Here is a 27,401-nt window from a genome sequence, read left to right as displayed (position 1 = left end):
GTAGCTGTGATTTTTCACAAACCGTTGTGACTTCCGTAAAAAGTTGACGTCAGAACTACACAGTCACCGCCTTCAGTCACCACCCCGAGCACCGCCCACCGTCCCACTCTCCTTTTGCCAAACCAGACAACATCGCTGAAACATGTCGAAAAGGTTAACTTTAACCATGAAACCAGCTCGGCCGACCTGTAACATTACACTCTCACTCAAAGGATGGACGATCTGACAGTATTGTTACTATGAGGAGGATCAAGGCCAATCAGAAGAGAGGCTCATGAATATTAATTAGACAGGCCAAAATCGACCTGTTCTCAGCAGAGCTCCTGAGAAAGGAGCTGTAAAAATATATTGAGATGGTTTTTGGTACTTATACCGCAAATATATATTCTTAAGAACATCAAAACCTAAAATAAAACTCCAGAAAGGTGTAAAATATGGGACCTTTAAGTGTGTGGTGGTGTCTAAAGAATTTAAGAATTTTTGTATGTGGACAGGCTTTGTATTCGTATTAGTTGAGCAGATGTGTATTAATGACCTGGCGTGAGAGATTCTACACAGCTTCAAACTTTATAGTTCGAGTGGCCTATTGTAATCTGCAACAGTATTTAGGGATTGGGACTGTTGTGAATGATTTTGATATGTTGACAATGGGCACGTTCGTGACGGAGACGGAGACGTGGTAGTTTTACTATGCGTGTCTTGCACAGTGTTCCATGTGTTATTTTTCAGTAGGATCAAAGAAAAAAAGATAGAAATGACCTGAATACTGAGTCCGACTCCGTCCGTTAGTTAGCCTACTAGTGCCCGCTCACTTTTGCCCAGGCCCGCCCAAAAATAAAATTCTGCCTACTCAACTGGTTTAATGATATCAATGTCATCTTGTTTCATCTTGTCATTGTCTCATCTTAGTCATGTAAAAAATGTAGCTTGTGTTAACCAAATTACTAATGTTTATAACTATAATGATTATATATTAAAGATTATAAATATTCTATGATTATTAATGACAGTAAATATTAATGATTAACAGCAATACTAAATGAAACAAAGATAATAATGAACTGTTCTTGTCTGGATCACTTTCAGTAGCAGCTTTAATAAACCTCTATATACTGAAGAACATCAAGCACTCTTTGTTCTGTTGCAGTGAACGTGTTTTCTTTGTTTCTTACTTTGTTGCTGATTTACTGTTTGTCTTTTCTGAAGTAATTTTTACACAAATTCTGAAGTATTTAGCCTATATTTTTAAATGTATTATTTAAATAGTTTAAAAATGAATTACAGCAATGTAGTTGGTACCTAATACTGAAATCTTCATAATGTGGCAATACTATTTCTCTGTGAGTGATGAGAGTATCCGCTGATTCCCATCATCTCTTCACTGTTCCTTTCAATGAAAATATCAAATAATGTTACGTTAGTGTCTCACTGGCTTCCTCAGACTCGGCCTGATTGGTAGGAATCATAAATGGTAGGTAAAGCATCAATCTGATCAGGGGACACATTTTCAACATGATTCACCTGTAGGAAAATACAGATTCACAGAAGATTAAAGAAATGAACACGACTAATGATTCAGTTTCAACACAAAGATACTTGGAATTGTGTTATGATGGTTTTCTTTTACAAAAATGAACACAATGTCTATATTATAATTCTATAATAACATAAAAACAATGATAAGCATTTCATAAGTTTTATTGGCAAGAAAGATTAAATATATGCAGAGTCAATATTTACATTGTTGACCCTTCTACTTCATAATCTCTGCAATTCATTGGGCTAATCCAGGTCAATTTGATTTACCCCATTCCTATATTTTGCCCCCAAATCACTAAACCCACCCCTGACACACTCACAAACATTTTGCCAACCCACCTCTTGATGCATTTTGGAACAATAACAAACTCACATTTAAACACACATTGCTTTGATTAATTAGGATAAAAATACAAATTTTACTCATCTTTAACAAATTATTTTCATACAATAAATCTCAAAGTTCCCTCTTGTTAAATCATCTGCATGTAATACTCACCTGTTCTCTTGCACACGGCTTGTGGCAGTAAATTAAACCAGCAGCTGTAACAACAAGCAGCAGAACAACAGCAGCAACACATACTCCTTCTCAGCTGAAGACAGACCTGAACCTGGAATGGATAAAGACAAACAGTCTTTATCACTACAGAGCAGGGCAGCATTAAAACAGTCATAGACCATGAGGCTTTAACACAGGCACGTGCAGAAAGGGGGGGGCGGCTTTGGGGGCTCAAGCCCCTGCCCTTTTTCAAAATGATTCAAAACTTCCCTGAATAAGTCTTTAAAGGTGTTGTAGGCTAATAAGTCGTTCTGAGTAATACATTGAAAAAGCTCCCACCTGTATATGACTAAACAAAATAACATGTAGTTTACTTGAGGTTCTGTTATAAATGTGTCTATTAGAAACATTAATTTTAATTAATTAATTATACAAAAAATTGTTTGAAATTAATTAAGACTTCCCGAGTTTTTGAATGGAAATCCTGAATGACTGTTATTAAAGGTCATTTCATGAATTTTAATGATTTTCAATGCCCGCAGAAACCCTGCCTTTGTTGGAAAAGTAAATTAATAATTTTAATTATGTTTGCTTATAACACTTTTCAGTAACAATATTTCATATTACAGTAAATGTATATATTTAAACATAGGCCTATACATATATTTACAACAGATGTTGCAAATTTAAAGATGGTGTTGATAAATCACATTCAATTAATGTGAAGATCTAGTCAGGGTTCTCAGTCCCGCTCCTGGAGGGCCAATGTTTGTTTTTAACTCCAAATTTGTTTTCCTTTCCTTTCATAAAGTATAGAGTTCAAGTTACCTCTGAGTGTTACAATTATAGGATATTTCAGAAACTTAAAAAAGCTACTACACTTTACTGTAATATGAAATATTGTTACTGAAAAGTGTTATAACATAATCAAACATAATTCAAATAATGTATTTACCTTTCCAACAAAGGCAGGGTTTCTGCGGGGCATTGAAAATCATTAAAATTCATTAAATGACCTTTAATAACAGTCATTCAGGACTTCCGTTCAAAAACTCGGGAAGTCTAAATTAATTTCAAAAAATTTTTGTATAATTAATTAATTTAAATGAATGTTTCTAATAGACACATTTATAGCAGAACCTCAAGTAAACAACATGTTATTTTGTTTAGTCATATACAGGTGGGAGCTTTTTCAATTTATTACTCAGAACGACTTATTAGCCTACAACACCTTTAAAGACTTATTCAGGGAAGTACAGCAGGATGCAGGAAATGGTTGAGTATTATTTTAGGTATAAAATATCATTATTGTAATGCTTGTAATCTTTACACAGCAGCTTGGCTCCTTAAATGTTTAAACACCAGCTAATTTCAAGACGCTGGCGTCACGTGGGTCACCCGCAGTGTAAGACGCTCAAAGCTCAAGACGTTCGGATAGACGGTCGGTCGGTCGTTCGAACGTTTGATTTTAGCATGGAATACGCTTCATATATTTCTCTGTTCACGCTCCACTTCATCTGCCAGTGAATTCAACGATCTTATCAGATCTCCAGTCGCCATGTTTCAAATGATCCAAACGTAACACGCATACGAAAGGACTTTATTATATTAAAATATTTGATAATTATGCAGCATTAGGAAAGTGTTTTATGCTCATCAAGCCTGAATTTAGTTTATCAAAAACTGTATTTAAAAAGAATAATTAAATTGTACTCAATTGTAAAATATAATTTATTTCTGTGATGCAAAGCTGAATTTTCAGCATCATTACTCAAGTCTTCAGTATAACATGATCCTTAAGAAATCATTCTAATATGCTGATTTATTATCAATGTTGGAAAGAGTTGTGCTGCTTAATTTAAAAAAAAAGCATTTATTCAAAATAGAGATGTTTTCTAATAATATCAATCTTTACTGTCACTGTTTCTATCAATTTAACAAATCCTTGCTGAATAAAAACTAAATACTTTCAAAATAAAAAAAACAAAAATACTGACCTCAAGCTTATGAGCAGTAGTGTATATTGTTACAAAAGTTATATTTTAAATAAATGCTGTTATTTTTTTACTTTTCATTTATCAAAGAATCACAGGTGAAAAAGTATCACAGGTCTCCAAAATTGATAATAAATCTGCATTGCATGAAATTTATTTTAAAGTATATTAAAATTTGGATCAAATAAATGCAGGCTTGATGACCATAAGTTACTTCTTGCAAAAAAATATAAACAAATATAAAATAGTAATGTATCCAAATTTTTACCTATATACTGTATATATATATATAATTTTACATTTGAGCACCTGCTCCTGAGGAACTCTCTGCACATCCCTGCTTTAGCACCCATATAGTACATTCTGCAAAAATGTGTACTATTGTCTATATTTAGACCCATATACACTCTTAAGAAAAATGGTTCTAAACAGTGCCAGAAAACGGTTCTTCAGCTTGTAACAATAGCAGAACCCTTTTTGGTGCTAAATAGAACCTTTTTTATAGGGTTCCATAAAGAACCAAGCTTTGAAAGTGCTATATAGAACCTTAAAGGTGCTATAAATAACCTTTTTAATGATAGTTTCTTTTCATTAATATTAATATATTAGTATATTTATATCATTAATTTTAGTTTTATTACACTCTAAAAAATGCTGGGTTAAATACAACCCGTATTTTGGTGTGATTGAGTGGCAGTTTCTCTCTGCAGATGATGAGGTTGTAGGATGTGACAGCATCTGAAATGCACAATTGAGTTCAGAGTTGCAACATGCCTCCTTCCATTTGTTTATGTAAAAACAATTATGTTTATGAAGGCCAAAAGTAGTATGTGAGCACTTCACAATGTTATGTTTATGCATAAACCCAAGGAATAAATAATAAAAAGATAATAATTAAATTTAATTAAATAAATACATCTAACAATATGGACCATAAATTCAATATCTTTGTTACTTACTTAGTGGAGACGGGGAAAGAAGTATCCTTAACTGAACAGAGCTGGTCACACTTACATGTTCTCTTAAACTAAAAAGAGAAAAAGACAATTGGTAGGAAACCAGTTACAGTTTGAAAGTTAAAAATAATAGACATTTTAAGAAAGAAATCATTTACCTGTTGAGAGTGTGTTGACGGTCTGTGTAGTTGGATCACTGAGCTCCAGAAAATCAGTAATGAGGAGCTTTGACAGTTACAGATTTCAAAAATAAAAAGGGCGGGAATAAAGAACCCTAGACTCTAACACAAATAACCGTTTCAGCATAAAAGGGTTCTTCAGGATGCTATGGTTCTAAATAGAACCATTACTACACATAACAAACCTTTAAAGAACCTTCATTTTTTAGAGTGTAGTGATTACAGTAGATGCTTGACTTTACCTGGAGCTCAGTCTTTCTGTAAGAGAGTGAAGGAGGACCGCTAGGTCACTGGTTACGTTTAACTGCCAGGGCGTTGTGCCGAAGGGCACATCAGTCTCAGCGAGACACACGAGAAGCGTTTTCCTCATGGCACACGTTTATCAAATTTCAGTAGAGAAATATAACTTCTTTCACTTCCATTTTAAAAACCCTAAACTTTTAAAAAATAAAGGTTCTTTACTGACATTGACTGAACTATTAAGAGCTATTGACTGAAATGTTCTTTAGGGAACCAAAAATGGTTATGTTATGGCATCGCTGCAAAAAAAAACCCCTTTTAAATCCTTTATTTTTAAGAGTGCATCAAAGATGAAAAGTTCCTGAAATTGAATTTACACCAAGCTCATTCCATTAAAAGCTCTCTTGAATTAAGGAAATGTTACATTTCTCAGATTTCCCAGACTTCTCTGGTAACTAATCATTCTGAAAACAAATAAAAATGTGAAATGTTTTTTGATACTTCCTCATTGTAAACAGGTACGATGCAATAGGTTTCTAGTGAAAATGCAAAAATGCAGTGTGATGCGGTACAGTAACAGCCAATCAGAACGTGTTCGGTTTTTAATATACATTTATGAGGAGCGTAATTTTAGACCAATGATATTTCACTGTGGGCGGGAATAGAAACCAAGAAATAGAACACGGAAATAGAAACCAAGCGGTCAATAAGCAGGTCCAAAACTCATATTAACATTGAAGACGTTTTACTGCTTTTCAGTTTATTTTGTTGCACTAATACATGATGCAATACTTACAAATTGGTATTAAATGAAGAATGCTGATAAGTCTCTTGCTACAACTGTATGGACTGCTTGTTTACTGCTTGTAAAAATCACAGCCTTTCATGCCATGACTGATGGAGAAACGGTACATAGTCAATTGTGAAAGATGCTTGTAAAATATGGAATGGTGCCAACACATTTCAAAGAGCGAATGCTTGGAGGTTTTAAAGCCCTGTGTTTGCTGCCAAGCGCTCTCTTGTCTTCTGAGGTTTCATCAGCCTGGAAAATAAAGACATCCCCTCTAGGCTTTTCATTAAAATCTATTTACTTAAAATGGCAAAAGTGAAAGCAGGGGGCATAAAAGAAAATCTGATGAGCGGAGGGAATTGCCTCTTAAGCTTAGCAAACATTACATTGGCTTGTGCATAAAGGAGGCAACCTGAATAAAAATAAATAAATAAATAAATCTAACAATATGGACCATAAATTCAATATCTTTGTTACTTAGTGGAGATGGAGAAAGAAATATCCTTAACTGAACAGAGCTGGTCGCACTTACATGTTCTCTTAAACTAAAAAGAGAAAAAGACATGATTGATAGGAAACCAGTTACAGTTTGAAAGTTAAAAATAATAGACATTTTAAGAAATAAATCATTTACCTGTTGAGAGTGTGTAGTTGGATGGCTGAGCTCCAAAAAAATCAGTAATGAGCCATCTTTTTTTTTAAGCCTCTATTAGGGATTTTCATTAAAACAACAACAACAGCAGCAGCAACAAAATATTGTGTGAATTAGGTACTTTTTTATTTTAGATATACAGTTTGTCTCCTTTCATTTGTTTATGTTAAAACAATTGTTTATGAAGGCCAAAAGTAGTATGTGAGCACTTCACAATGTTATGTTTATGCATAAACCCAAGTAATAAAATAAATAAATAAATCTAACAATATGGACCATAAATTCAATATCTTTGCTATTTAGTGGAGATGGGGAAAGAAGTATCCTTAACTGAACAGAGCTGGTCACACTTACATGTTCTCTTAAACTTTTTTAAAGAGAAAAAGACATGACTGGTAGGAAACCAGTTACAGTTTAAAAGTTGAAAATAATAAGACATTTTAAGAAAGAAATCATTTACCTGTTGAGAGTGTGTTGACAGTCTGTGTAGTTGGATGGCTGAAGTCCAAAAAATCAGTAATTCAGGGGGGAAATCAGGGGGAGGGGGATTTACATTAAAATAACAACAACAACAATAACAGCAGCAACAACATATTGTGTGAATCAGGTACTTTTTTATTGATGTGAAATTGTAGCAATAATGTCAGTGCTCTTAACAACAGTTGACACTTGACATTGAACATTAATACATAGATAAAGTGTACAAACACAAAATAAAAACAAAAAATAGATGTGATGAAGACAAAGTTCCAGTGAAATATCTTCACAATCCTATATGATGCCTTTAAGTCCATCATTTTGGTGTGACTGAGTGGCAGTTTCTCTCTGCAGATGATGAGATTGTGGAATGTGATGCATCTGAAATAAACAATTGAGTTTAGAGCTGTCCATTTTTTTATGTAAAAACAATAATGTCTATGAAGGCCAAAAGCAAAATTTTTTTTTTTTATAATAAATAAACAGAATAAAAAGTAGATAGAAAAGAAATAGAATAGACAGAGCTAGTGTTAGAGGGTCAATTATTATTATTTTTTATAATAATTAAAGAGAAAACAAGCAGATAGAATAGAAATAGAATAGGGAGTTCTAGTGTTAAATTAAATTAAAAAAAATTCTAACATTATGTATTATAAATTCAATGTCTCTGTTACTTACTTAGTGGAGAAGAGGAGAGAAATATCCTCAGTGTAACAGAGCTGCTCACACTTACATGTGACCAAAAAACTAAAAAGAGGAAAGAACATGTTTGTTTGGAAGCCAGTTACAATTTTAAAGTTAAATTTGTATTTAAATTAAAGAATTAAATAATTTACCTGTTGGGAGTGTGTTGACAGTGAGTCTGAGCTACAGAAAATCAGTCATGAGAAACTTTTTGACAGTTACAGATTTAAAAAAACAAAAAGGGCGGGAATAAAGAACCATAAACTCTAACACAAAGAACCATTTCAGTATAAAAGGGTTCTTCAGGATGCTGTGGTTCTAAATAGAACCGTTACTACATGTAAAGAACCTTCAAAGAACCATCTTTTTTAGAGTGTATGCTGCATCATATTCACATAATTTCATGCACACAAGTACATTTTTATTTTGGAGGAACAAATTTAACAAAAGTTGATATTGATATTATAAGACAGTTTAAAGAGGTCATATGATGTTGCTAAAAATAACATTATTTTGTGTATTTGGTGTAATGAAATGTGTTTATGCAGTATAAGATTCAAAAAACACATTATTTTCCACATACTGTACATTATTGTTTCTCCTCTATGCCCCGCCTTTCTGAAACGCATAGATTTTTACATGCATCAGATACCTAGAAGATCAAACATTGATATTTTTGATATATTACTAAATGATACTCACTACCGACAATAACACTGAATCTCTTTATGATGCTGCCGCCGCTGCTGCTGCTGATCTGTAGTTTATAGAGTCCAGAGTCTGTGCTTCTGGTGTTTGTGATGGTCAGAGATCCAGTCTGATGATCCAGCTTCAGTCTGTCTCTGAATCTCTCATCAGCATCTTCACACTGAACATCTGTACAGATCTTACTCTGATCTCCAGTGATTTCAGCAATGCGAATGTCATTAAAATACCACGTCAGCAAATCATTCTGGTATTTTATTACATCAGGATCTAAAGTGACAGATTCTCCCTCCTCCACTGACATTTCATCTGATTTAACAGCAGGAACACCTGAAACACAAACCAACAACAGCTGCTGGAGGATCTTTTTGCCGATAATAACAAACTACATAACATGAAAGAACTGTGGAAATGAAAATGATTGTGACAAAATGTCCACATTTATGAAAATATTTTTCATACTTTTTTCATCAGGTTCTCTGCACTTTGGATTCTTGGTTAACTAAACCAGGTCTTCTTAACCTTCTTAACAAAACTCTTAGGTCAAATGTTGGGTTAGGCCCGTCTCCACCGGTGGGAATCAGGTTTTGCTTAGCCCACCCAACTGGTGAGCTTGGCCTACCATGGGCCCACCCCATCCAATCACAGAATTGCTCTGGTGTCCAGTGTAAGTTTACTCCAAACACCCATTGGATTCAAGCAGAGTGAATTGGTGTGACAGGAATTCCCCCCTCTCTGACAAAGCATTCAGTAATTGCTTCACTCTGAGTTTTCCATTTCCCACTAAACACATTATTCACATGATTTAAACATAATGACTCACCATATACAGCAACAAAGAAGATCTTTTCACTGATTCTGCTGCTGATGTTGATCTGTAGATGATAAAGTCCAAAGTCTGTGGTTGTGATGTTTGTGATGGTCAGAGATCCAGTCTGATTGTCCAGCTTCAGTCTGTCTCTGAATCTCCCGTCAGCATCTTCACACTGAACATCTGTACAGATAAAACTGAGATCTCCATTGATTTCAGCCACTCGAAGGCCATCATAATACCATTTAATATCTTTTTGTTGGTTTGTTTCAACATCAGTGTGTAGAGTGACTGAATCTCCCTCCTTCACAAAAACTGGCAAGATGGCTCTAAAACCAAAAAGACCTGAAGAATAAACAGAGAGTTAGTCATAAGCCAAACAAAATTATAAAACAGGAATGTGCAGTGGAAATGTTTTTCTACAGATCATAAAGACTGAGTAGCACAATGTAATGTAACACATATGCAAACAAACAGCAGAAGAACATCATCATATATTTATACATATACATGTATTTGTGCATTGAGACAACCGAGTATTTTTTATAGACTCATAATGAATGTTATGCAGATGAATATTACCTATAATAATACTGTGCTATTTTCCACCACTTTAAGATACAATGTCATTTTTTTCTACAAAGTATTGTTCTTATTTTTAGTCCTGTTGTTTGATTCTCCCACATAAACATGTTTTCATTTACATTTTCATACATGTGGCAGAAACATTTATTCAAAGCATCTCACATTTAAATTAAATTTGCTCAGTTTATGTACTGATGTAAAACATGTATTTGTGCATTGAGACAACCGAGTATTTTTTATAGACTCATAATGAATGTTATGCAGATGAATATTACCCATAATAATACTGTGCTATTTTCCACCACTTTAAGATACAATGTCATGTTTTTCTACAAAGTATTGTTCTTATTTTTAGTCCTGTTGTTTGATTCTCCCACATAAACAACATGTTTTCATTTACATTTTCATACATGTGGCAGAAACATTTATTCAAAGCACCTCACATTTAAATTAAATTTGCTCAGTTTATGTACTGATGTAAAATATATCAACAATTACTCAAGGTAGGAGGACATTACGTTTAGAGGTTTTGAAGTCATTTGACCTAAGGATTTACAAAGACCCCATTTTCAAAGTATTTGTACCGTACTTTATTTTTCAGTCACACCACTGAAACTGATCTGATCTGGGTTGCATTTTAAACTGTTACATTTTCCATTTGATTTTATCGAGGAGAGATTGTAACAAATAAATGTTTTTTTTTTTAACCATACATGAGTAAACAAAAAAGCAATTAGAGCTACATTTATATCATCACATGATACTCACCAGTGACGGTAACATTGAAGCTCCTTATGATTCTGATACTTCTGCTGCAGGTGATCTGTAGTTTATAAAGTCCAGAGTCTGTGGTTCTGATGTTTTTGATTGTCAGAGATCCAGTCTGATGATCCAGGGCCAGTCTGCCTGTAAATTTCCCATGAGCATCTGTACAGATATCAGTGTGATCTCCAGTGATTTCAGCTATTTGAGAGCCAGTAAAATACCATCTAAATGTCATTCTGTTTTGCTGGGTTGTTGTAACATCAGTGTGCAGAATGACAGAATTCATAATACCATTTAATATCTTTTTGTTGGTTTGTTTCAACATCAGTGTGTAGAGTGACTGAATCTCCCTCCTTCACAAAAACTGGCAAGATGGCTCTAAAACCAAAAAGACCTGAAGAATAAACAGAGAGTTAGTCATAAGCCAAACAAAATTATAAAACAGGAATGTGCAGTGGAAATGTTTTTCTACAGATCATAAAGACTGAGTAGCACAATGTAATGTAACACATATGCAAACAAACAGCAGAAGAACATCATCATATATTTATACATATACATGTATTTGTGCATTGAGACAACCGAGTATTTTTTATAGACTCATAATGAATGTTATGCAGATGAATATTACCTATAATAATACTGTGCTATTTTCCACCACTTTAAGATACAATGTCATTTTTTTCTACAAAGTATTGTTCTTATTTTTAGTCCTGTTGTTTGATTCTCCCACATAAACATGTTTTCATTTACATTTTCATACATGTGGCAGAAACATTTATTCAAAGCATCTCACATTTAAATTAAATTTGCTCAGTTTATGTACTGATGTAAAATATATCAACAATTACTCAAGGTAGGAGGACATTACGTTTAGAGGTTTTGAAGTCATTTGACCTAAGGATTTACAAAGACCCCATTTTCAAAGTATTTGTACCGTACTTTATTTTTCAGTCACACCACTGAAACTGATCTGATCTGGGTTGCATTTTAAACTGTTACATTTTCCATTTGATTTTATCGAGGAGAGATTGTAACAAATAAATGTTTTTTTTTTTAACCATACATGAGTAAACAAAAAAGCAATTAGAGCTAAATTTATATCATCACATGATACTCACCAGTGACGGTAACATTGAAGCTCCTTATGATTCTGATACTTCTGCCGCAGGTGATCTGTAGTTTATAAAGTCCAGAGTCTGTGGTTCTGATGTTTTTGATTGTCAGAGATCCAGTCTGATGATCCAGGGCCAGTCTGCCTGTAAATTTCCCATGAGCATCTCTACATATATCAGTGTGATCTCCAGTGATTTCAGCTATTTGAGAGCCAGTAAAATACCATCTAAATGTCATTTTGTTTTGCTGGGTTGTTGTAACATCAGTGTGCAGAATGACAGAATCTCCCTCCATCACGGACACTCTTCTTGTATCAACACCGAAAAAACCTGAAGAAGAAATTAACAGTTAATTATAAGCTGAACAAAAATAAACCATGGTCTGTCTGAATACTCAGTTCTGATTGGCTGGAACGTGTGCGTTCAAACCACTGAACGCAGCGATAGCTCCAGTCAGTTTCATCTCCGTTATAAATGGGAACAACAGATTTTGTGTGAAAATAAATTATACAAGTAGTTTATTTTGTTTAAAAATCTTAGAAATGTATGAGGTGGCAAGGGGGGCTTTTACCCCCCACACACGGGGTAAAAGGCTCACCAGCATGGGGCAAAAGGCACACAGTAGTGATACAAATACATTAGCTAAAATATTGTTTTGAATGTTTTTTTGAACAAGTTAATACTTGTTCAGAACAATCACTTTAGCAAAGTTTGTACTATATTCTGCTTATTTTGATCAATAAGATAATTTGATTTAAATGTACAAGATTTGGTTTCTAACACAATGACTCACCATATAAAGCAATAATGAATGTCTTTCTACTGATTCTGCCGCTTTTGCTGGTGATCTTCAGTTCATAACGTCCAGAGTCTGTGGTTGTGATGTTTGTGATGGTCAGAGATCCAGTCTGATTGTCCAGCTTAAGTCTGTCCCTGAATCTCTCATCAGAATCTTCACACCGAACATCTGTACAGGCCTGTCTGCAATCTCTACTGATTTGAGCTATGCAAATGTCATTAAAATACCATTTCATTCTAACCTGTTGGTTTGTTTTAATATGAGGGTTTAGAATGACTGAATCTCCCTCCATCACACACACTGACACTTCATCTGTACAGACACCAGAGACACCTGTAGAAGAAATAAACAGGTAATCATAAGCCAAACAAGTTTATATAACAGATGTGCTGTGAAAATGTTTTTCTACAGATCATAAAGATTGTGGGTCTTATTTTTACTCCTGCTGTTTGAATCTCTGAAGTTTTTATTTGCATTTTATTCGGCAGAAGATTTTCTCCAAAGCGACTCACATTCAAGTAGCCTACATTTGATCAGTTTAGGCGATTTCTATTTATTCATTGTATTGATGCTACGTCACTTTTATGTGTTTTTATACCAAGTCACTACACCTGAGCAAAAACAGAGACCCCTTTAGCTGTCTCAAGTTATCCCTACTTGAACAGTTTGGCCATAATGTTTTTAATCCACGCCTCTGAAACTGATATGGGCTGTGCATCGTTCATTTTTATAGGCGTTGTTGACCAGAAAAGAGATAGTAAAGAATGTATTATAATGGTCGAGCAAAACACAAACAACAATTTATGTCGAATGTAAATCGAGTAGAGCTGATAAACGAAACTTCCTCACGTTCGCTTTTATCACTGACCGAATATTGTCCTCATTTGTAAGTCGCTTTGGATAAAAGCGTCTGCTAAATGACTAAATGTAAATGTAAATGTATAAACATGACTTACCGTACGCGATTAAATACATGAGCGATGAGAGCAAATTTGAGACGTGCTTCATTTTCAAAAAACAATTTCCTAAAATAAATGCAGATTCAGTTACGTAAACATACTCTTGTTCCTTTACATTACAGGAGAGCCCTTGTTTTATTAAAGTGAACGTAATGATTTGGGAGGCTCCCTTACGCACTGCAGAGCGTAGTGACGTTTCGTTACGATCCTTGGGGGGCCCCAGTGTTCAGTGTGATGGTGCTGGATGTGTTGCTGCCGACCCGTACTGCCTGAGGTCTTCCAGTCAGAAAGTCCAACAGCCAGTTGCACAGCGAAGTGTTTAAAAGAAAGAAAAAGAAAAGAATGCATTGATAAACCATAAAGCAATCTACTACGGCAACCATAGTTTGTCAATAGTTACTACATTTATTGTTCCTGATATACAATCATATTTTAATATGGGATTGTGAGAAAGCCCTATAGCCACACCCCCTAGTGGCACGTAGCGCAGTTAGGAGTGGACATTTTGTCTCGACAGCAGTAGGTTACAAATCAGGCTGGCTGGAATGTTTATTCAACTTTGTATATGTTTTACCAGTGTGTAAATGATTACGGGTGAGTTTCCATATATAATTTGTATTTGTAATCTATATTATTGATCTGAATGTCGATATCTGCCCGTAAATTGAACGCATCTTAAACTGCGTCACAAACGAAAGTGAAATTGAAAGTGAAACCAAACGCTTTCGTATCGGACTTTGAGCTTTATAATACGTCTATTTCTAGTAGAATGCAAATGATTATGTTCACTTCCTAGTTACATATCACCCGGTTTGTTCAATATTGTTTGAAATGTCAAATTTGATGACGTTGCACTTTCCCTGCTTGTAATATTGAGCATACGCAACAATCGCGCAATCTTCTTGTAATTGTTTACTTTATTTACTAATATAATCGGCAAATAATGTATGTTAATTAATATACTACTTAATAACTGAATGTTTGTGTCATTTACTGATATATTTACCACTGTTTTCTTTGTATCTCTTCTGTCTATTATAGACCACATGTGTGAAATAACATATACAAATCTCCTTTGATTAAACAAGTTAAATTGGGATTCCCCCTCCTGTTTCTCTTACCGGGGGGGGGAGTGTGTATACTACAAGCAGTATGCATACTGTACTACTGGCGCGCCATCTAGAGTCCCAACTAAGAATTCACCTTTCCAAGAACAGCCTTCACCTTCATGCAATATAAATACATGAAATAAAAAAGTTTTTAGAAAATTAGTTAGATTCTGTGTTTATTGCTAAGGGAGGAGTTGAACAGCTAGTTAGCTTTAGTTAAGGTCAAAGGCTGGATCATAAAATGTTTAAGTTGAAAGTTCAGTGCATCAGAGAGTGTTAAAATCACATTTCAGAATATACAGAGACACTGATCAGATTATTCAGTGTAGCTTACTTTAGTTATTTCTGATAAAACAACAAAACAACTCAAAGATTCGAAGTGTTATGAGTAAATCAGATCTATTTTTAATGACACTTGTCACATAAACATACAAAGATCTTATCTTCCAAATTACAAAGATCCACACAAAGTTCCTTTTCATTTTAAGAAAATGGCGTTTATACATGCATAAATGTAAGACACTTATTCCTTGGCTTATGCAAATTACAGGAAACAAGCAGATATATAAAATATCTAAAGGAGGGTCAGAAGGCACCCAACTTGTCTTCTACTAAAGGTCGTGGTTCAAGTTTTTGTGAGGTGGGCTTATTACAGTACTTCAGCTCTGACACTGAAATTACTTTTCTGAGAAAACAGGCACCATGATGACACTCCTAAATCTTGCAGTTGAAAAAACTACAAAGAATAGCAATTCACTTTTGCACATCAACAATAACCACATAAATAGCAAACAACTGAATATCATAATACATATGAATAATAAATGCATATTGTTGTTTTACCAGTAAACCAGTGGCTCATACTTCAGTCAGTAACAACAGATGTGGAAGATAATACAGTATATAACAATATATTACAAAAATATATATTTGCCGTTTTGCATATATTTGGAAGTTTCAATCCACAGGAGTTTTCAGTGCAGTTATTACAGGATCAGTTCCTGAGATCCAGCATCTTGATCAAGGACAAAACAGTGATATTTCATGGATCAACCCTTGCAAAATTTGAACCTTAAACCACAAAACTACGACACCCCTCCCAAAAAAAAAAAACATAATAAAATAAGTAAAATAAAAAAAAACAAAAAAAAACAAAGTGCTTCAATGAAGGATTCCTGCTGAAAACACCAGCTTAGAGTAATGTGAATGTTCGGAATAACAGCATACTGGTGTTTTCATCAGGGTTAGTGTTGTCAAGATGGTACTACAACTAAATACTAAAACAGTATTAGTACAGATTCAATTCAGCACTTGTTTGATTGACAGTACCTGTTCTACAAAGAGTGCTTGTCTTTCACTCAACTAAACTTAATTTTAGTTCTCTTTTTGTCAGCAATATTGCATGTTGATATAGTCACAATTATTTTAAGCACGTCAATGTCATCTCTCATCTTATCATCTTTAATGACCTCTTACTGTCCCGTCTTAATCATAAAAAATGGTTGTCTTTGTTTACAAATGCTACTGATGATTATAGATAATACTGTAAACAAAAAAAAGACAATTATGACCTGTTCTTGTCTGGATCACTTTCAGTAGCAGCTTTAAAAAAACCTCTATATACTGAAGAACATCAAGCACTCTTTGTTCTGTTGCAGTGAACGCGCTTCTTTGTTTCTTACGTTGTTGCTGATTTACTGTATTACTGTTTACACAACTTCAAAAGTATTTAGGCTACTTTTTAATTTATCATTTAAATTAATTTAAAGCTGCAGTCCATAAGTTTTGCCTCTTTGTCGCCATCTCTGTTTGAAAATCTGCAATTGCAGCTGTGTGCGGAATTATCTTCCTTGCATGGGTAGTACTCTGGCACAGCTCCAGTGCGGATGAATCTAATGTTTTGAGGAGTATGTGTGTGTGGCAGTCAGTCACCGCACCGGTGTGAATATTTACGGTACTTTGCACTCACAGATTCTAGCCTACGTCTTGGAATATATGACTCAAATAAGCATTTTCACCGGATATTGTGATCTGAAGAAGTAAGTAACAAGTCTGCCACATTTGTTCGGACCAACTGAGGAAAAAATCATTACCATAAATCGTGCTACCAATGGTGATTAAATCTAAATGAGCTCATATCACATCAAACTGTGCAAATTATTATTGTTATACTTTATTCTCAAATTGTTAATGTTAACAACATCAGCATTGTTGACTATGAGTATAGTGTGTAACACTGGCTGGTTATGTACTTGCTCAAATATTGATTTCAGATCATTTTTAACCAAAAAAAGTTACGGTCTGCAGCTTTAAATTTGAATTAGTTGAAATTGGCGTTGAGGTTAAATTTCACAGGTACCTAACACTGAAATCTTGGTATCGTTACACTATTTCTCTGTGAGTAATGAAAGTTTCTTCTCTCGTTTCCATCTTCCCTTCACTGTCCCTTTCAATGAAAGTATCAAAATGATAAATGACGTTACATTGGTGTCTCACTGCATTAGGAGTCGTCTCATTTGCAGGAGTCATAAATAAAGCATCAGTCTGAATAGGGAACGAGTTTTCAACATGATTCACCTGTAAGAAAACACAGATTCACAGAAGATTAAAGAAATGAACAGGACTGATGTTGGGAGTTACACAAACACAAAAACACTAGTAACTTTGAACTGTGTTTTTTCATGACATCAGAGGAATGTATAGTGGTCTTCTTCTGCAAAAATAAAAAATGACTTAAATATGTGATGTTTCTCTTAATGAATCTGATCAACTTCATCACACTGTTATCTTCTGTCCTGCAGTAATATATATTTGTATGCCACAATGTGATATGATTAAAACAACCGCAAAATATTCAGAAAGAATTTTGAATCACTAATTGTCACAAATATATGACTTCCTGATACTTTTAATATTGCAGTTGAAAATCCAGAGCTAATATATTGTATTAACCTACTGTATTAATAAGAGAGTATTGATACTCTTACTTGCTCTCTAAATAAAGTTACACTTTTTGTTTTCAGACTATTTGTCATTTAGTTTATTTTGGGGGTTGTGTTTTTTCACCTGTGAAGTTCTGCTTCCATAATAAAAATAAGAAACATCCATGTTACACCCTGATAAATCATGATAATATAAAGATTATATATAAATTATTATAATTATAGAATGATATAAAACTGTTCTTTAATATAAAGTAAAACAGCATAAAACACACAAATTATGTTGCAAAATCGCAGATTCAGTGCTCATCGTACCTCACCTGATCACTGTGCTGTGTCCTGATGTCTGTTTAAACAATAATAACAAACTCGATTAAACGCACATTATTTTAAAGATTATTTTCACACAGTAAATTCTACATTTCCATTTTGTTAAATCAGGTGTATGTAATACTCACCTTTCTTTCTTTTACAAATCACAACAGCAACAGCAGCCACGAGCAGCAGAACACCAAAAACAGCACCAGCAACATATTTTTCTTCTATAACACTTGAAGACAAACCTGAACCTGTAACAGCAAGAAGAGACAGTCTTTATTACTAGTCATTTTCCATGTTAATAACATTAGACTTGTTAACTGCACGTTTGTTGTGTCAGTTATATGTAACTTGATGTGCAAGTTAAGGTGATACAGATTATCTAGTCAAAGCTCAGTTTATCATATAGGCCACAATGAAAACATTTACTCTGCTCAAGGGAAAAGGCACTGAATGACTAAATCATACTCACTAGTGACCGTAACACTGAAGCTCTTTATAATACTGAATCTGCTGCTGATGAGTCTGTGGTTCTGGTGTTCATGATGGTCAGAGATCCAGTCTGATTGTCCAGTTTCAGTCTGTCTCTGAATCTCTCGTTACCAACTTTATTGGGATCTCCATTAATTTCAGCTATACGAACGTCATTAAAATACCATGACATCAAATATTTTTTTATTTCACCAGGATCTAAAGTGACAGATTCTCCCACGTTCACTGCCTTTCTATTCATTTGATATAGTTCAGCAGCAGGAACACCTGAAACACAAACCAACAGCTGCTGAGTGATTATACAGCAAACTACACACACACACAAAAAAAAACTGCATATGAAAGCCATTGCAAGTGCTCTTTAACAACTTTCAGTTTGCAAAGCAACATTTGTCCTTATTTTGCATACATTTTTCACATCAAATCCTATGTGTTTGTTTGCATTCCTACTGAACTAAAACAATGAATATATAATAATAGATATATTTAAACAGACGATAATAAAAGGTTGTAGCGTTTGCTTATGAATAACCATTTGTTTTATATTCTAATGCAAGGGTCATCAAACTCGGTCCTGGAGGGGTTAGCTCCAACCCTAATCAAACACACCTGAACCAGCTAATCAAGGTCTTACTAGGTATACTAGAAACTTCCAGACAGGTGTGTTGAGGCAAGTTGGAGCTAAACTCTGCAAGACACCGGCCCTCCAGGACCGAGTTGGGTGACCCCTGTTCTAGGAATTGAGGAAACACAAGGAGCAACTTGAATTATATGCTGAAATTGCAGCATCTACTGCAAAAATTGCTGTTTTTAGTACTTTTGACAGCCATAGCAAATGTTCACATACTGGTAGTTCTCGTTCTAAACGAAAAGTAACAAAGGGTCAAACATCAAGGGATGTGACAGGAAATGGAATTTTTGATTCAACAAGACCAGATGTTAAATCCACAAGCTACTGCATATGTGCCAATGAGTCAAATATCAGTGGGTACAGCTGGAGTAATTTACAGCGGTCCATCACAACCAGTTGTTGCTACCTCTAATATCCCATCACAATCAACAAAAATGCAGCACAAAGGAGGATTGAACACTCATGACAGCAGTACTCACCAACATCAGGATTCACGTTATTCTGTACAACATTCCAGAGGCAATATGGCAACACAAGCTACAAACCCTCTTCAATCTCAAGATGAACCTCTTTTTGAGATTTTGAAAATGCAGGAGGAGTTCACTGCATATCTGGTACATCAAGTTCAACCTTACACACTTCCAAATAGAGAGATTCCAGTCTTTGATGGTAATCCACTCCATTATGTACCCTTTATTCGAGCGTTTGAGCATGGTGTTGAGGAAAGGACTCACAATAAAAGGGACTGCTTGTATTTTCTGGAACAATTTACCACAGGACAACCAAAAGAATTGGTTCGGAGTTGCCAACATATTGATCCTGAAATAGGTTATTCATTAGCTAAAAATCTTCTGAAGGAGCAATTTGGTAATGAACTTAAAGTCGCTGCTGCTCATATGGATAAAGCTTTAGGCTGGCCCTCGATAAAGACAGAGGACGCACAAGGGTTATATGCATATTCCTTGTTTCTGCGCTCATGTTGTAATCTTATTGATATCTCTTATTATTAAACTTTATTTGAAAAAGGACCATGTACAATTTTAACATAAATGTTTCCATTTCATGCATTGTACCGGATTTAGCCAATGGCTAGTTTTCATCCGCGGTCCCTGGCAGGTAATCATAATCACAGATAGACATAAGAACAAAATAACAAACACATACAATACAGTAATAATTATACACATCCCATCAGAGCCAAAAAATCAAAATAACGTTCAGTTAAGCCACAACTACATCAGTGTTTACAGATTTGAGTTGCTTTTCAGTTAATCATAATCACAGATAAACATAAGAACAAAATAACAAACACATACAATACAGTAATAATTATACACATCCCATCAGAGCCAAAAAATCAAAATAACGTTCAGTTAAGCCACAACTACATCAGTGTTTACAGATTTGAGTTGCTTTTAAATAAAATTTTAGTTTTAATTTAAACATGTCAATAGATGTGCACATCCCTATGTCTTCTGGTAGAGTGTTCCAGTGAATAATAGCTTTCACTGAGAAAGATGATAACCCAAAGGCAGAATGACGAAAAGGAACAACACAATCACTAGTAGATGATGATCTAGTAGATCTTACAGAGACTGTAGAGCGAAAATGCACAAAATCACGAAGTACAGAAGGGGCTAAACCATTTAAAATTGTATATACCATACACAAATTTGAGAAAAGTCTAAAATTATCAAAGCTCAAAAAATTTTATTTCTCCAAAACCCTACAGTGGTGATATTGGATAGGCTTTTTGTCTAGAGTTTTTAAGGTCTGTTTATAAAGAGATTTTAAAGGTTTAATAACAGTTTCCTCTGCTTGACCCCAACATGTCAGACAGTATGTCAGATGAGAAAAGATTGTAGCATGCATAAAAGTCTTGGCTACATCAGTGGGTAGACATTGTCTAATTTGTCTAAAATTGATCAAGTTATATTTTATAGTCCTCACCAATTTCTTTACATGTTTTTTAAAACTAAGATTTGGATCCAGCGTTAAACCAAGATAATTAAACTCAGTAACAATTTCTATCTTTTCACCATTTATAAAAATATCTGCATTGGAAGAACACACATTAATTTTAGAAAAAAACATCCCTTTTGTTTTACCAGTGTTCAAGGTAAGACACGATTGCTCTAACCACTGTGTAATACTTTCCATAGCAACATTTAGCTTTTCAGCTGCTAACTGCTGTTCTCGCATGTGTAAAAACAACAATATCGTCAGCATACATTTGCACTTGTATCCCTTCGCACTGCTGTGGGAGATCAATAATGTACAAACTAAATAATAAAGGGCCTAATATTAGCAATTCTTGTGGGTCCTTTAATTATCTGACTTAAAAGATATTTATCAGCAATAGTTTTGAGTTTTTTCCTCTTTACTTTGTCCTCCCAGTTCAAGTTAAAATCACCCATAAGAATTATTTCTTTGTTATGATTACATTCCTTTAAAATTTCTGTAAGTTGTTTATAAAATATATCATTTACTGAGGGGGGTCTATACACGCATATGATAATAAATGACATTTGAGGAGACAAAATTATTTTTAGCCCTACAAACTCCAAGTCGTTAACAGAGTTAAACACAAGACGTTCACACTTAATACCATTTCTCACATATATTAACACTCCCCCTCCCCTTCCCGAGGACCTATCACGTCTAAAACATTGATATCCAGGCATCATAAATACACTTGGAGAAGATAATTGATGCAACCACGTTTCAGATATGCAAAGGAAGTCCAAATTTGAATTAGATAGTAAATGAGACAACTGTTCGTTCTTTGAAACAATACTCCTGATATTCAAATGTCCACCAAAAAGTCCTCTCGGTTTCACATTCAGGTCCCACAAAACCTTCGCGTGATTTACAGTCTGAAACATTCTACATACAGTCTGCTTTCTTACTGCAGGATTTCGACACGTGGAGATGTTAAGTGTAGTCATTGGAGCCTTGGTAGATGTAGTAGAATCTCTGCTGAGCAGTGTAGAAATATTGTGCACTGGAGCATTGTGTACGTTGTTAATTAAACACACATTGCTGTTTGACGGGCCTGGTAAATCCACAGGAAATCCCCAGGCACTCACCTCGTCCCCAACTGAGGCTCAACTCCAGAGTCCAGCTGTGTTATCGGGTTAACCGGTCCCGGATTTAATTGAACATCCCCAGAGAGCAGCAGTAAAATAAGCAAGAGCCCATGAGTGTTTCGTGACGGTGCAGCAAAACCCCGTTGTCTAGAGGCATATTTACGCATCACAGCATGTCCATAGTCCAGAACAGATGAATAAACTGCATAGTATCCGAGCAGGTTATGATGAAAACTTCCCACACGAGTAGATGACTGGAGAAAACCAGAATATAAACAGTTTTTCCCATGAGCAGCATAACTACTCGAGTTTTTGGAGCACAACTGATCCACGTGGAGAGTTCTGGACACAACACGTACCAGTAGTGCAGCCATAGGAAAAAGTAATAGTAGAAAAAACACACCACGAAACGAAGATTCAATTTTTTCGTGATTGCAATGTTTAACTCTGCAAGTAAAGTTTAAAATGGTCTCTGACAAATGTGTATAAAGGCAAAGAAAACGGCCAGCTAGGTGTAAAAAAGGTGGAGTTGCAGCACCTGCCAGGATACGACACCACGCCGCCATCTTTTTTTTTTTTTTTTTTAAACATCTTTTCTTATATGCAAGAGTTCAATATGCCAAGTAATATGAGAACTGTTGTAATGAAGTTACCTTTCAAGTTGAGAGAATGTTGGCGAGAAAGAGCCTGTGAGATAATGGATTTGATCCAAGGAAGAGCTAATTTCTCCCATCTTGTGGATTTCATTGAACGAGATGCAAAGATGATATCTGATCCTGTGTTTGGATGCATTCAAGACAAACAACAAAGTGCAAGCAAACCTGGTAAGATATTCAAGGGAAACAGTTTTGCTACAAATGTTGTTGCCTCAGTTCCAGTTAAAAACTTGCAACAAGGAACTCGTTCAGCGAGCAAGACCAATGAAAACAAGACTTGCTTGTTATGTCAAGGCAGTCATGTTTTAGAAGGGTGTTATGCTTTAAAGAAGAAGTCACAACGAGAAAAGATTGACTTTTTGAAAGGAAAAGGAATTTGTTTCAGTTGTTTGTAGTCAGGACATGTAAGCAAAGAATGTGATAATCGCTTTGTCTGTGAAGTCTGCAAGCAAATGCATCCTACAGTTTTGCACATATATCGCAAGTTGCCAGTTGTAAATCCACAGGTAAAGGACACTGAAAAGAGGAGCAGCATAGTTTCTACCCAAACTTGTGGACATACAGGGGCCGGGAATGAAAAGTCAATCGTCCCAGTACAAGTAAAATCAGTCAAAAGTCAGAAAGTGATTCAGACTTACGCCTTTTTGGACCCTGGGAGTTCAGCCTCATTTTGCTCAGAGCAGCTGATGAATGAGCTCAACGTTAGAGGAAAAAGGATTAACATTTTTCTACGTACTATGGGGCAAGAACAGCTTGTGTCTTGTAATGTCATTACTGGTTTAGAGGTAAGCGGTATCAACAATAATAAATTCTTCTCCCTTCCTGAAGTGTATACACAGAAGAAAATGCCTGTCAATTCAGACAATATAGTAACGCAGCAGGAAATTTCCAAATGGCCATATTTGGACAGAGTAACAATTCCACACATTGAAGCCAATATAGATCTACTGATTGGAGCTAACGCATCTCGAGTAATGGAACCTTGGGAAATAATAAACAGCTATGGTAATGGACCATATGTCATTAGAACCCTACTGGGGTGGGTTGTTAATGGACTTTCAGGAACGAGCAGTAACTGCAGGGATGAAATTGGCACACCCTCTGTTACCGTCAACAGGATTTCTATTAGGAGGCTTGAAGAATTGCTCCAAAGTCAGTATAATCACGACTTCAGTGAAAACATTGTCGAGAAAGAGGAGATGTCAAGGGAGGATCTGCAGTTTATGGAAATAATGACCAACTCGGTCAAACTACAGGATGGTCATTATAGCTTGAGGCTACCATTTCGGAATAATGATGTTGTACTGCCGAACAACTTATGTGTTGCCAAACAGAGGTGCAATAGTCTGAGAAAAAGGCTTGAAAGGAATGAACGGTTGCATGAGGAATATACTGATTTCCTTTCTGACGTTCTTGAGAAAGGATATGCTGAAAAAGTGCCAGAATATCATTTGGATCGTGACTATGGAAAAGTTTGGTACATTCCTCATCATGGAGTATTACATCCAAAGAAAGGAACATTGAGGGTTGTGTTTGATTGTGGGACAACATTTAGAGATACATCACTCAACAAGCAATTGTTGCAAAGTCCCAATCTTACGAACTCACTTTTGGGAGTATTGTTATGATTCAGACAGGAAACCATAGCTTTGATGGCAGACATTCAAGCTATGTTTCATCAGGTCAAGGTGGCAGAAGAAGATGTGGATTTTCTTCGGTTTCTATGGTGTACTGATGGAAACTTAAAGCAGGAAGTCACTACATACAGGATGATAGTTCATCTGTTTGGAGCGGTGTCTTCTCCAAGTTGTGCATGTTATGCGTTAAGACAAACGGCAGAAGACAATCAATCACTTTTTCCATCAGAAGTGATCAAAACTGTCTTTGATTGTTTCTACGTAGATGACTGCTTGAAGAGCGTCTTCTCGGAGGAGGCTGCTATTGCCATGGTGCAGGAACTTATTTCTTTTTGTCAAACGGGTGGATTTTGTTTGACCAAATGGATCAGTAATAGTCGCAAAGTACTGCAATCAGTTCCAGAAGAGTACAGAAGTAAAGACATCCAGTATTTGGATTTAGACCGAGACAAGTTGCCCGTAGAAACAACTTCGGGGCTTCAGTGGTGTGCAGAAGCTGATACATTTCAATTTAAACTGCAGTTGAAACCCCATCAGTGTACAAGAAGGGGGATTTTGTCTACAGTTAGTTCAGTTTATGATCCTATGGGATTTCTTGCTCCTCTTATGCTGCCAGCTAAGTTGCTACTACAGGAGATGTGTAGACAGAATCTTATTTGGGACCAAGATATACCTCCAACACTTCAAAGACAGTGGACTCGTTGGATATCTGATTTGGATGAAGTGGCAGAGTTTCAAGTAGGCCGATGCTTAAAACCCACAGATTTCGGACAAATCATGCATGCCTGTTTACATCATTTTTCAGATGCCTCTGAAAGAGGATATGGCATGCTTACTTATCTTAGGATGAGAAACAATGACAGCAGCTGTTCTCTCTGTTAAAGTGGATCAGATGTTGAGAAGGGAATTAAGATTTCAATTGGAGAATTCAGTTTTTTTGGACTGACAGTCAAACTGTGCTCAAGTACATCAAGAATGAAAACAAATGCTTTCAAACCTTTGTTGCAAATAGGGTCTCTTACATAAGAGATAGGACACTGCTTCAACAGTGGAAATATGTTGCCACCAAGGAAAATCCTGCAGATGATGCTTCACGTGGAATGCAGGTCAAGGCCTTTATGCACAGTAAAAGAATGATTGCAGGTCCCAGCTTTCTTTGGAGAGCAGAAGATTATCAGTCAGCCCCAAAGGAGGAAATTGTGAACATGCATGATGGTGATCCAGAGATTAAGAAAGACCTTAGAGTGAATACTGTGATCCTGCAGGGTAGACAGAATGCCAGTAACTGTTTTATCACTTATTTTTCAGATTGGAAAAAATTGAAAGTGGCAGTCGCTTGGATACTCAAGATGAAGAAGCTATTGAATAAGATATGTCTCAAAAGGAAGGAATTACTGTCACTGGAAAGGAATTGCAATGCTACTAAAACAACCATAGATGCCCAAATTAAGTTGTTCAAAGCAACTCTGGGTGGACAGTCTTTGGAAGACCTCTTTGAGGCTGAAATGGCCATTGTTCGTTTCAGTCAGCAACAAGAGTTTCGAGACGAGATTGAACAACTAAAGCACAGTTCCCGTGGAGTCAAGAAGGAGAGCAGCATATACAGATTGGACCCTGTATTCGATGACGAACTCATAAGAGTAGGAGGAAGACTCAGGAAGGCAGCTATGCCTATTGAATCCAAACATCCCATCATTTTGTCCAAGAATCACCATATTTCGAATCTTCTGCTTCGTCACATTCATGAACAATTGGGTCATTGTGGCAGGAATCATATGTTGTCCAAATTGAGACAAACATATTGGATTACAAATGCCAATGCCGCTGTAAGAAAGGTAATTTCCAAATGTATTGTATGCAGACGTTACAGAGGAAAGACAGGTGAGCAAAAAATGGCCGATTTGCCTTTTGAACGAATTACACCTGATCTTCCAACTTTTACAAATACCGGGGTGGATTACTTCGGTCCTATCGAAGTTAGAAGAGGACGTAGTACTGTAAAACGTTATGGAGTGATTTCTACTTGTATGGCAAGTAGAGCGGTGCATTTGGAAGTAGCATATTCCTTGGACACAGATGTTGATGTCATTTCCTCTAGCTGCTCCATGTTTACATCTGTTCTGTTGCTTTTGTGTTGATGCTGAAATAATGAGACCTCTGGATGGTGGAGTTTGATGTTCATGACCACTGAGTCTATCAAACCCAGCGCATCCTTTTTTTCTATTTCCACTCATCTTCAGTTAAATACAAAATTAAAGTGTTTTCTGTTCAGAATGGTGAAATAAATCATAACAAAACATTTATTCTTAAAAAAAAAAAAAAGATTCAGCTCTGCATAATAAAGAAGAAGAAGAACAGATGGCCTTTTCCCTACAAGATCAACCTTTGGATTGGAGCAAAATCAATGGATGGTTGAACTTTAGCAAAAGGTTGGATCTAAAATGGTTAAGTTGCAATTCAGTGCATCGGAGCCTGTTAAAATCACATTTCATAATACACACCTAATGATCACTACAGATGATTCAATGTAACTTAGTTCATTTATTTGTGATAACACAACTATTTAATGACAAACAAACTCAGATTCCAGGCGTTATGAGTTAAATCAGATGTTTTTAATGTCACATGAACATACAAAGATCTTACAAGTTCCTTTAAGAAACTAGTGTTTATGCATTCTCAAGTTTAGCACTTACTCCCTGGCTGACTTAAACTTACAGAAAACAAATATATATAAATGTATAAAAATATTCAGCTCAGATCACAAGGGACCTGATT

At 35.5% G+C, this 27,401-nt stretch overlaps 2 protein-coding genes across 3 annotated transcripts in view; both read right to left on the bottom strand.

Annotated features, from left to right (window-relative positions):
- The window catches only part of LOC107698567 (uncharacterized), a 25,503-nt gene extending 14,370 nt beyond the window's left edge, over positions 1-11,133 (bottom strand). The window contains exons 1-3 of one of the 2 annotated variants that reach the window (XM_016499605.1): positions 10,880-11,133; positions 9,539-9,871; positions 8,713-9,045 (exon numbers count right to left, since the gene is read on the bottom strand). In XM_016499605.1, coding sequence (XP_016355091.1) covers positions 8,713-9,045; positions 9,539-9,871; positions 10,880-11,111 — 898 coding nt within the window. In that variant the 5' untranslated portion in view covers positions 11,112-11,133. The remainder of the gene's footprint in view (positions 1-8,712; positions 9,046-9,538; positions 9,872-10,879) is intronic. The other variant, XM_016499606.1, reaches the window with a different exon arrangement.
- LOC107698570 (uncharacterized) overlaps positions 1-27,401 on the bottom strand; it is a 120,717-nt gene that overhangs the window by 81,179 nt on the left and 12,137 nt on the right. The window lies entirely within an intron of this gene.

Source organism: Sinocyclocheilus anshuiensis, unplaced genomic scaffold, assembly GCF_001515605.1.
Source record: "Sinocyclocheilus anshuiensis isolate Anshui unplaced genomic scaffold, SAMN03320099.WGS_v1.1 scaffold118, whole genome shotgun sequence".
NCBI lineage: Eukaryota > Metazoa > Chordata > Actinopteri > Cypriniformes > Cyprinidae > Sinocyclocheilus > Sinocyclocheilus anshuiensis.
The sequence above is the reverse complement of the archived record's forward strand: the minus strand, read 5'-3'. Positions and strand labels throughout refer to the sequence as shown.